This window comes from Octopus sinensis, linkage group LG18, assembly GCF_006345805.1.
Source record: "Octopus sinensis linkage group LG18, ASM634580v1, whole genome shotgun sequence".
Classification (NCBI taxonomy): Eukaryota; Metazoa; Mollusca; class Cephalopoda; order Octopoda; family Octopodidae; genus Octopus; species Octopus sinensis.
Genome location: NC_043014.1, coordinates 5542932 through 5555431, shown reverse-complemented (window position 1 = coordinate 5555431; position 12500 = coordinate 5542932). Strand labels below are relative to the sequence as shown.

The 12500-nt window shown below is 35.6% G+C and overlaps 1 protein-coding gene across 3 annotated transcripts in view; it reads right to left on the bottom strand.

Annotated features, from left to right (window-relative positions):
- Nucleotides 1-1651: 1651 nt before the first annotated feature.
- LOC115221572 (short-chain collagen C4-like) overlaps nucleotides 1652-12500 on the bottom strand; it is a 41843-nt gene continuing 30994 nt past the window's right edge. Inside the window, exons 3-6 of one of the 3 annotated variants that reach the window (XM_029791774.2) lie at nucleotides 6942-7024; nucleotides 5273-5324; nucleotides 3635-3709; nucleotides 1652-2454 (exon numbers count right to left, since the gene is read on the bottom strand). In XM_029791774.2, coding sequence (XP_029647634.2) covers nucleotides 1955-2454; nucleotides 3635-3709; nucleotides 5273-5324; nucleotides 6942-7024 — 710 coding nt within the window. In that variant the 3' untranslated portion in view covers nucleotides 1652-1954. Of the gene's footprint in view, nucleotides 2455-3634; nucleotides 3710-5272; nucleotides 5325-6941; nucleotides 7025-9787; nucleotides 9840-12500 lie in introns of all 3 variants that reach the window. The other 2 variants (XM_036510661.1, XM_036510662.1) reach the window with 2 other exon arrangements.

The window sequence follows — 12500 nt, the reverse complement described above, 5'->3', positions numbered from 1 at the left end:
GAAACTTGGCCCAGAGATAATTTCACCCTGTAGATAATTTCGAAGATATGACAGGCAACCTAATTTAGAAAAATTGCAGCAATGAAAAAAATTGCTTTTTTAAACATGTGTGTTTTTCATAATTCTGTTTTAGACTTAACTGTTTTTGTTTCCGTAAAGTATAATCGCTATCTCGATATGGCTAACCACAAAGGGTGGGTGTTACTGTAGCTTTTAGCCCCAGGAGATCATCGTCTCCAGCTGGCTTTAGGCACACAATGACCTGCCTTTGCAAATACCATAAGTGCATAGATAGTGTACCTAAAGCCAGCTGGAGACGATGATCTCCGGGGGCTACAAGCTACAGTAACACCCACCCTTTGTGGTGGTTAGCCATATTGAGATGGCGATTATACTTTACGTTGTCGATCGGTTACTGTTTACATCTCGTTCAGAGATTTATTATTGCTTGTTTTTGTTTTGTTCTTTGTAAATTTTATCATATTTATATTGAATTACTTTTATTTAAGCATAATTTTTTTTTAATAAAAACATTATCATCTATTAGATTGCTTTATTTTGCCCCACCCCCAGTAGAATAGCCATGCTCTTCCCTGCACTCTTTATCTTTGCACAAAAGTACCCAGGAAGTAGGAAAGTTGCAGGTTTGTGGTGGATCGCTTTTGTGAGTCATTTGATTTTGTTCCAATCATTGAAATATTTTGGTAAGGAAACAAAGCCTTGTATAAATGAATAGGTATTTATTATTAAAAGCATTAACATGTCTTTTTTCAGGGTCAAACATTAGAAAGTAAATAAAAAAGTATAAAATTATTTCAAAATATATGAAACTCTAAATATTGACCGCATATAAGTAAGGAAATACGTCGAGTGTTTAATAGTATTAAGCAAATAAATAGACGGTTGTGCTTATCTAAAATATCATATCGCAGAAATATTTATTGAAACAGAACGCACTCTGTGCTACTCAAACATAGCTACGATTCTAAGTCCGAGTTTTCCAAAAGGTTTATTGGGTTAAACACACACACATGTATACCTTTAAAGTTGATTCCTATTATAAATGTCTAAATACATGCATTTTCTTAATGGCAAGCTTATGGCACTCAATTACTTGCATGAAAGACGTTGTGTCTCCCAAATATCCATCTTCTCTTTAATCGAAGGAATATTCTACACAAACACATAGTGATGTTTCTTATTGGATGTGCTGTAACAGTCTCAACATATCACACAGTTTACACAGAGTAACTTTGCTTACCCTCATTATGTTTCTACGTCCTTTTGCTGTCTTTACTCTGCTTTCTATGTATGTGGTAAGTGTTGTAAAGCAAATCTTTGCTCCAATTTACCATTTTTCTGCTTTTGAGTGAGAGAATTATTCGTATTCGATACTCGCTGGTGATTCCATTCCTGATTGTTGTGCATCAGTGTTTAGGAAATGGTGCAAGATGTGAGGGTTACGTGATCCGGTTATGAGGATGTCAACTAATCTTGTGGCGGGGTCACGAGGTGGTATAAATACAGGTAAATACAAAATAGGTGGTGAAAGGATTACTACTTACATTCCTGTGAAAAAGATGGAACCATCATATATTTCTATGATATTACTTCAAGTGGGATTTATTGATATTTAAGACAGAACACAAAATACAGTTAAACGAAATACAATTTTATTTCCACATTTTAGTTTTATGAACTGATCCTTATACAATGTTTATCTAGAATTATTCACTCAGCTTTGCATTGTTCTATAAGCATAATTCTCACATTCTCTGGCGTCGATTTTCTCTCCATTATATTATTTTTCTGTTAACTAGTAGCGCAGAGTATTTTAACGATTTATATAACTTCGATAAAATATTATCAAACAGAATCTAAAATGTCTTTATTGTTTATGGTATTATATTATGTCTTGTAATTGGTTAACGTAGGTTTTCATAGAGAAGCAAATTCAACTATATTTACTGCACACAACGCAGGTTAATTCGCGACCATAGACATACGGTGGACATGGCAATGAACCACAAACTGCCCCCACAAAATATAATAAAGCTCCATTTTCGTCTCTGTAACCCGCTGGATCAGCTTCTGGTGCATAATCCACACACACATATTCATGTCTGCCCTTATGACTATGACGCTCGGTCATCAAATATCCTGAATATTCAGCCGTCCAACCAGAGTAACACTGTGTCCTGGCTGGTAACATCATAACAACAGCAGGTTGTCGTGTCAAACAGACAGCACACGGAACGTTGTGATCATGAAGTGATTCAGCATTAGCAAAAGAAAAGATTTTTTTCCCATATGATAATATTTCATATTCACTGCCATACATGTGACCATAACCTTCAGCTGCTGGAGTATAACTGGCCCAAATGGGATCGTTAGGTAGACACAAGAGATTACTTCCTCCGCCTGTTTCGTTATACGCTGATCCACCAACCACACCTAGAATTGGTAAGAACATAACAAGTTAATAAAATATAAAGTTAAGTCATATGTGAAATAAGTGAAAGGTGAATTAACAGAAATCTGCGGAAAGGAACTTTCAATATCAATTTATTTTTCATAAATAGACACAGATAAGTGTTTGTGTGTCATTGGGTCTAAGTGTCTATGTATGTGTGTGTGTGTGTGTGTGTGTGTGCACTTTTGTCTATGTGTGTGCGCGTGTGTGTGGGGAGTATGTTTGAACGTTGACTGTCTTTACGTGTGTACGTTTTGTTTGTATGTTTGTATATTTATGTGGTAGGTGTAGGCTTAGGTATTTGTGTTGGAAATATGTATAAAAATGTCTAGATACATGGCTGTAGATGGTTGTGTGCAGATGTCAAAAGAGTGCGAAGGGAAGGCCGTTACGTCACGCATTTCCTCTAAAATGGAAAAGACGATTTTGTTCAAATTTTAACGGAGATAAAATTAAAGAACGATACAAGGAATTTTTAACCAATACAAAATAGAAGAACACGGTGAGGTGCAGAGTATTGACAGTCGATGGGTAGTTTAAAGTTATTAAACAGAACATCCTGCACAGCGTAGCTAAAACTCTCGGCTAGTCGTGGACAGGTCGCGTGAAGATACACGTTACGGTCACGTTGGCTTTATTTGCTGCATCACTGGAGTTATTTTACGTCTTCAGGAAAGTGAGTGGAGAAAGGATTGTAAGGTTCATTTTAGGCTAAATTGGGATACCTTTAAGGAAACCGTTAAAGGTTCGGTTATAGACAGGTAAAATCTGTTCCATCGTATTTCAAGCAAAAGCAAATCTCGTTTAAAAAAAGAAAACTTGATGGGGAAGTGGTGGAAAATAGTGTGGAAAGCTCAGAATTGCCTAACCATGGGGCACTAGCGTGATTAAGTGGTGGAATAGTGCGTAGTGAATGCATACAGTCCTTAGTTAACTATATTCTGTGGTTTGGTTCAAGGGGGTAGTTTCGATGATATCCTGTTCGTGTGATCATTCTTGACGGCATTTATACTTCGGCTATGACCAAAAAAATTCAACGGATAAAGTAGGACAAACGTTTGTGTAGATCAGAAAGAAGGAGGGAGAGGGAGAGAGGAAGAGAAAGGGAGAGAGTGAGAAAGAAAGAAATAGAGTGAGAGATTAGAAACAGAATATACTAACCATCGTATACCAGACTGGAATTACGTGGACATTTTGTTCTACCCCACCGGGTATACAGGGATCCAGGACCGGGTTCTGCGAAATTGCGAAGGAAACAATGTAGTTTAAAAGAAAATAATTGGTGAACCATGTGGGAGAGAATTTCTTGGCTGGGAATTAATGAATTGGGGAGACAATGATTAGAAGATAGGAAGGAAGGAAGGAAGGAAGGAAGGAAGGATGGAAGGATGGAAGGAAGGAAGGGAGGAAAGAAGGAAGGAAGTAAGGAAGGAAGGAAGGACAGAAGAAGGAAGGAAGGAAGGAAGGAAGGAAGGACGGAAGGAAAGAAGGAAGGAAGGGAGGGAGGAAGGGAGGAAGGATGGAAGGAAGGAAGGAAGGAAGGAAGGAAGGAAAGAAGGAAGGAAAGAAGGAGGGAAGGAAGGAAGGAAGGGAAGGAAGGAAGGAAGGAAAAAGGAAGGGCGGAAGGAAGTGTGGGAAAGAGGGAGGAAGGAACAAAGGAAGAATGGAAGGAAAGAAAGAAGGAAGGAAGAAAGAAAGGAAGGAAGGAAGGAAGGAAGGAAGAGGGGGAGGGGGGAAGGAAGGAAGGAAGGAAGGAAGGAAGGAAGGAAGGAAAGATGGAAGGAAGGAAGGAAGTGGAGGAGGAAGGAAGGAAGGAAGGAAGGGAGGGAGGAGGGGTGGAAGGAAGGAAGGAAGGAAGGACTGAAGGAAGGAAAGATGGAAGGAAGGGTAGATGGGAACTTGATAGAGGATTTAAAGTAAAAAGAAAGAAAGAATGAATGAAAGAAAGAAAGGAAGAACGAAAGAATGAGAGAAAGAAATTAAGAAACAAACAAACAAACAAACAAAGGGTTTGAAAATTATTTTTCCTCTGAACGTAAAGCTGATCCCGAGAAATAGTCCCCCACGCCTGGGGGTGAATGTATACTTTTAGTTACTGGTAAAGATTTGCATGATTCATCACTAATTCACTTCTCAGCCGAATTGAATGCGGTTTTTCAGCAATGATGATCGAGTCTTGAGCTAAATTTTTTGAGATAATTTAATTCAAGGTTGGAGCATCAAATAAAAGGTTTGATCAAAAGTTAAATAAAGGCTAGAAAATCTTAATAACAATTGCTTCCCTCTGGAATGGCACTCAAAGACAGGTGCATGATTTCTCTACAACCACCAGAGTCGCAGAATTACTGTGCAACAACAATATGTGGATGGTTTTATTGATTCTGTTTCTTTCTACAACACAGGGTAAACCCTACAATTTCTTATTGCTTACACTAACATTAGATCTGAACTGAAAATATTTCTTACATACTTTTTCCGGATTATAGACTCACATGTACACAAAATTGCTTTCATTTTTTGACGTGTTCCTGAATATAAACTCATATAAACATAGTTAATATCATAGCATAAGAGGGTTACATTTTCAAATTAATTTAGGCATGCAACTTAAAGTTGTGTATTTCGTTGAGCAGTGAAAAACGAATGGAATCCGAAAAAACTTAGAAGCCAGTAGGTGAGTAGACGCATTTCAATGAATTTAGCTAAGAGAGATTGAAACAGTATACTTTATAATATTTAATCCGGCCACGGACATTTCTTTTACGTTTTTATCTTAAACGATATAAAATTAGTCCTTACTTGGCGTGTGAACATCTTTATCATCGAGACATTTCTGGTAATGGAAATGGTTCTGTGAAAAAAAAAAATAACATCATAGAAATAGATTTTCAGAAAATTCATCAATGTTTAGAATTTAAACACACACGGTGAATGTAGCAAATGCATTTAGAAAAATTATTCTTCCAGTTTGTAAATCTACAAACAGGTGGGTAGATATCCCAGAATCAATTCATTTCGCTTTCTACGTAACCAACTTTTAAAAATATATTTACCTTTCCGTGTACCTTTTTTCAATTGAAGACCCGCGACTTCCGAAATCAACAATGGCGAACAAACATAAATTGAATATTCTGAATGTATTTGCACCATTCTTCGTGCGTGTTTACCTATATTGAGAGATACGTGGATTTGGAATTTCATTCTTCTTTCATGCAAATAGTTACTTACTGTACCCTGACTTTTCATATATATTTTTCATATTTGGATTATGTTCGTTGGCCATTTTATCATTATTTTTTAAAGATAATGATAATTTATTTCAATTTTGAATTTATACTTGCTCGCTAATGTTCGTTCGGATGTGACGTTGCCTTCAGCTGAACAAACGAGCACGGAAAGTTAAATACATTTTTTTAAATAGTTTACTTAGTAAGACTTGCTGATGAGCTTCAGATGCCAATCAATTAATACTGGGATATCTACCCTTCTACTTGTAGATTTACAAACTGGAACAACCGTTTTCCCAAATGTATTTGCTACATTCTTCGTGCATGTTGACGTATAGTGAGAGATACACGGTTTTGGAGACTTTTATTTTTCTTTCAATGGAAAAGATATTTATTTTCACGGAAAAAGACCTGCGCGGAATTCAGCGCTTCAACAATCCGATATATATGCGTTTGTGTGTATCTTTCCGCATGTGAATGCGTGTTTGTTCGTTTATGTAAGTCTGCCTTATAGGGATAGATGCATATATTTATATACGCTAAAATATTTAAACGTGGTTTAGTGCTTCGGGTTTTAACCTCACGAACAAAGGGTGGTACGTTCGATTCAAGTTGTGTTCTTGAGCAAAACTATTTACATTGCACTGCAAATATATCGACACCTGATCGTATGGAACATTTTTGGATCTGTTCATTAATTTGGTTTCCGTTGACGTTAAACCTCAGTAAACCACATTTTTTTATGTTGGTTCATAAGTCTTTTATACTAATATTGGGAAGTAACACTTTACTATTCTGATTAGCAATTACTCCGTCTTCTCACATTCTCTTGCCGTTTTTGCATATTTATTTTTATCAAAGTTTGTCATCAATTATGAAATATATTGTATTACATTTGTTGTCCGATATTTTTCAAGTTTTACACTGTGGCATCTTCTCGAACACAGATCTAATCTTCCTAGCGAATATTAATTCTGCAGGTGACGTTCCAGACGGTGTACTGGGATATCGTGTCACACTTGACGGCATTTATACTTCGGCTATGACCAAATTAATTTAACGGAGTTAGTAGTTTTGTGTAATCTCAAGAGAATCTATAATCGCCGTTTAAAACGTGATATATTATAACAGGACAAACGTTTGTGTAGATCAGAAAGAAGGAGAGAGAGGGAGAGAGATGAAGAGAAAGTGAGAGTGAAAGAAAGAAATAGAGTGAAAGAATAGAAACAGAATATACTAACTATCGTATACCAGACTGGTGTTGCGTGGACATCTTGTTGCATCCCACCGGGCATACAGGGACCCAGGACCGGGTCCTGTGAAGCTGCGAAGGAAAGAATGTAGTTTAAAAGAAAATAATTGGTGAACCATGTGGGAGAGAATTTCTTGGCTGGGAATTAATGAATTGGGGAGACAATGATTAGAAGGAAGGAAGGAAGGAAGGAAGGAAGGAAGGAAGGAAGGAAGGAAGGAAGAAAGAAAGGAAGGAAAGAAAGAAGGAAGTAAGGAAGGGTTAGAGGGAAGGAAGGAGGGATGGAAGGAAAGAAGGAACGAAGAAACAATGAAAGAAGGAAAGAAGGAAAGAATAAAGGTAGAAAAAAGAAAGAAAGACAGTAAGACAGATAGAAACAAAGGAAGAAAGGGAGGAAGGAAAGAAAGAAGGAAGGAATGAAAGGAGGAATGTAGGACGGAAGGAACGAACGAACGAACCAACTAAGGTTATGTAGGACAGAGGATTTTATGTGTTAAGAAAGAAAGAAAGAAACAAACAAACAAACAAATAACCAAACAAACAAACAAATAAACAAACAAAGGGTTTGAAAATTCTTTCTCCTATGAACGTAAAGCTGATCCCGAGAAATAGTCCCCCACGCCTGGGGGTGAATGTATACTTTTAGTTACTGGTAAAGATTTGCATCATTCATCACTAATTCACTTCTCAGCCGAATTCAATGCGGTTTTTAGCAATGATGATCGAGTCTGGAGCTAAATTTTTTAAGGTAAATTTATTCAAGGTTGGAGCATCAAATAAAAGGTTTGATCAAAAATTAAATTAAAGGCTAGATCAAAAGTGGAGGGTAAGGATAAAAATTTCACTTTGAATCAACATATATTGGTTATTTTTTAAGGAACGTATATAATTAGATTTAAAAGAATGTGTTCATTGCGAAGGAACTTTTGGTGAAGATTATTAGTTTGGAGAAAGTTGTATAAATTTAAGTGGCGAAGAAAATGGTAAGTAACCAGAAAAGTTGAATTTTCATCAGAACATCTCAGCTCTTGTTAAAGAAGACGGTACAGTAGCTACGTTCAAATGGAAGTGCTATATGGGATGGAATTTATGATGAAAACTAGCCAAGAAAATGTGTTACAAAAGTTGTGTGGTTTTAAGGAATCAAGAAAAAGTAATCATTGTCAAAAAATTGAAGTACTTTTGTTATTTTAATATATTTTGTGTTATGATAAGCATAATCTGATTCCATTGATCACTTAGTTTGAATGTAGACAGCGCTTAAACGGATTCTCTGTAGCCGCTGGAAGCCGCTTCTTTCCGTATCGTGGTAATAGAGCTCTATGAAACGTATATTATGGTGAAAGCTTTGCCAAATATATTAGCTACAAAGTCATCTCTGTAGCTGTAAGTAACGAAAGGTTACTGGTGATAATTTTAAGAAATCAAGATATTTATTTCTTTTTCAGAGAAGAAATATATTATTTGAAGTGGAATGAAATCGTTCAATGAGAAAAATAAGTTTAGGAAAAGCCTGTCTAAAATTATTTAACAGTAATGAAATTTATTTTTGCGATTTCATATTTTTATTATTTGCTTTTATGCATTAGAATATATACATATAAAAAGCATAGTGAAATACAAATTTAACTCATTACAACTAATTTTTTAATGATTTAATTAGACTGTAACATTATTTCAAAAAAAAATTTCTGTAGAAATGTATTTATTTGTAACAGATATGCTGCTATTAATTGACTTTTAATTTTAGGTGCAAAGAGAATTTAACATTTGTCTTTAAAATATCTGTATTTAAAAGCTATTTAGTATAATATCATTTTATAAATTAGAAAAGTGAATATCATTAATTATAATGAAAGAAGTGTTGCCTTTAAAAATATTTCTAGAATATTCTTAAGTATAGGACCTGCAAATGTACGGAACACTAAACCAGAAACATTACAGAACACGAAGGTAAAAGACATTAACTATTGGTGTTGAAATTAAAATTTCGTGACTGAAATACTACGACCGAAATTATGCGAATTGCAAGGGATCTCTTGAGCAACGTTATTCGACTGCGATGGTTAATCAGAGATCAGCAAATGTCTCCAGTTCGAACTTCTGATTCTCTGCATTGAGAGGTGACAGCTCCGGTACTAAGGAAATGCGATTTCAATCTCACAGAAAGGAATCACAATACAAACTCTTCAATCTGGATCAGCCGGCGAGGGATCTGGGGGTAGACCAGAAAAGAGATGGGTAGATAATACCCATCGGTTCAGATTGGTTACGCTTGTCAACTAAACCGGTAATCTTAATAACAATTGCTTCCCTCTGGAATGGCACACGAAGACAGGTGCCTGGTTTCTCTACAACCACCAGACTCGCAGAATTACTGAGCAACAACAATATGTGGATGGTTTTATTGATTCGGTTTCTTACTACAACATAGGGTAAACCCTACAATTTCTTATTGCTTACACTAATATTTGATCTGAAATGAAAATATTTCTTACATACTTTTTTCCAGATTATAGTCTTACATGTACACAAAATTGCTTTCATTTATTGACGTGGTCCTGAATATAAACTCATATAAACATAGTAAATATCATAGTATAGGAGGGTCACATTTTCAAATTCATTTAAGCATGCAACTTAAAGTTGTGTATATCGTTGAGCAGATTATGTAAAATATGAAAAACGAATGGAACCCGCAAAAAATTGGAAGCCAGTAGGTGAGGAGACACATTTAAATGAATTTAGCTAACAGAGATTGAAACAGAATATTTTATAATATTTAATCCGGTAATAACACGTTTTTATCTTGCACGATATAAAATTAGTTCTTACTTGGCGTGTGAACAGCTTTGTCATCCAGAGATTTCTTGGAAAGGAAACGGTTCTGTGAAAAAGTAGAAATAACATCATAGAAATAGATTTTCAGAAAATTCATCCATGTTTAGAATTTAAAGCTAAGCAATACAATAATGGCACTTTTGGACAGCTTCTTTTGAAGATGTGGGAGACAACTTCATTGTTAATTCCACCAAATTTTCATCGTTGTGTTACATCTTGGTGGCTTACCGCTTTCTTGTCTCCTCTGTGCATCGGGTACTCCTTTATTTCATGCTTTTATATGGCAAAAGCAAACCCATCACAATGAGAGTTAATTAAGCCTAACGAACGAAAACACGCACGGAGAATGTTGCAAATGCATTTAGAAAAACTAATCTTCCAGTTTGTAAATCTTCCAAAAGGCGGGTAGATATCTCAGACACGATTCATTTCGCTTTCTACGTAACCTAATTTTAAAAATATATTTACCTTTCTGTGTACCATTATTCAGTTGAAGGCCCCGCGATTTCCAGACGAAATGTGGCGAACAAACAAAAACATAAATTGAAAATTCAGAATGTATTTGCACCATTCTTCGTGCGTGTTTATATATATTGAGAGATGCGTGGTTTTGGAATTTCATTCTTCTTTCATGCAAATAGTTACTTACTGTACACTGACTTTTCATATATATTTTCATATTTAGATTATGTTCGTTGGCCATTTTATCATTATTTTTTAAAGATAATGATAATTTATTTCAATTTTGAATTTATACTTGCTCGCTAATGTTCGTTCGGACGTGACGGTGCCTTCAGCTGAAGAAACCAGTACGGAAAGTTAAATACATTTTTTAAAATAGATTACGTAGAGCTTTGGGTGCCAATTCGACACAGAAAGCGAAATCAATAAATACTGGGATATCTACCCTTCTACTTGTAGATTTATAAACTGGAACAACCGTTTTCCCAAATGTATTTGCTACATTCTTCGTGCATGTTGACGTATAGTGAGAGATACACGGTTTTGGAGACTTTTATTTTTCTTTCAATGGAAAAGATATTTATTTTCACGGAAAAAGATCTGTGCGGAATTCCGCGGTCCAACAATCCGATATATATGCGTTTGTGTGTATCTTTCCGCATGTGAATGCGTGTTTGTTCGTTTCTGTAAGTCTTCCTTATAGGGATAGATGCATATATTTATATACGCTAAAATATTTCAACGTGGTTTAGTGCTTCAGGTTCTAAACTCACGAACAAAGGGTTGTACGTTCGATTCAAACAGAATCTTGAGCAAAACTATTTACATTGCACTGCAAATATATCGACAACTAATCTTATGGCACATTTCTGGACATGTCCATTAATTTGACGGAGGGAGCTCTGGAAACAAATCATCCCAGGAATTCTTCGGCAATTAAGCACAAAACGTCATCCGAAGAAACAGACAATAGTGTATGTATCTATAGTTCTGTGCGTCTGTGTGTGTGTCTGTATGTCTGTATGTGTGTCTGTGTGTGTCTGTGTGTCTGTCTGGGTGTATGTATGTACTTATGTATGTATATATGTATGTATGTATGTATGTATGTATCTATGTATGTATGTATGTATGGTGCATCATCATGGACGCAGATCTGAGCTGAATCTAGAGTGGGAAAAATACATCCAGAAATAAATACACACACAGATATGTGTGCGTGTGTGTCTGTTTGTGTGTGTGTGTCTATTTGTGTGTGTGTGTGTATGTGTGTTTGTGTCTGTTTGTGTGTGTGTGTTTGTTTGTGTGTGTGTGTGTGTGTGCGTGTGTGCGTGTGTGTGTGCGTGTGTGTCTGTTTGTGTGTGTGTGTGTGCGCGTGTGTGTGTCTGTTTGTTTTGTGTGTGTGTGTGTGTACGCACATTCGAATATACACATGAAGCGATGCATTCATACATGTTCATTTATGTATACAAACGAAAGCGGCAGACGTACATATATAAGGCCTTTCTATGTAAAATATTTCAGCAAGAAATGTCAATCTCTATCTTACAACATGGAACACAATTCATTATTGACTTGTAAACTAACTTACATTTTTCTAATCCTATGTCTTTGCTACGTATAGTAATTGACAAATTCATTGCTTTCTATTTTGCAACACTATCTATCGCACAACCTTTCTGGGGGCTTTTATAATTGTCATCTACAATACTGAATATTTCAAGATAATGATCAAATTCCGCGTAGTCGCGCCTAGTCTTTATCCTTTCGAGGTCCATGAATTCAGAACCTGTTCATCACTGGCCTGTAAGGAATCGATCTACAACTTCGTGACATTTATAACCACGATTGAATGAAACTATCCAATCAATCGATCTTTCTATGTATCTATCGATCTATCTCTCTATCTATCTATCTATCTAACTATCTATCTATCTATCTATCTATCTATCTATCTATCTATCTATCTATCTATCAAACTCTCAATCAGTCTGTCTACATATCTACCAATATATCTATATATCTATCTATCTATCTATCAAACACTCAGTCAGGCTGTCCACCTATCCACCAATATATCTATTTATCAAACGATCGATAGTTCTGTCTATCGATCTCTCTAAACACATTAAAAATCGTCCATCCATTAATATGTTAGTAGATATATATACGAGAAGTAATTTTATATATAGTTGTGTGTAAGCGTATGTATGTATATATATATATATATATATATATATATATATAT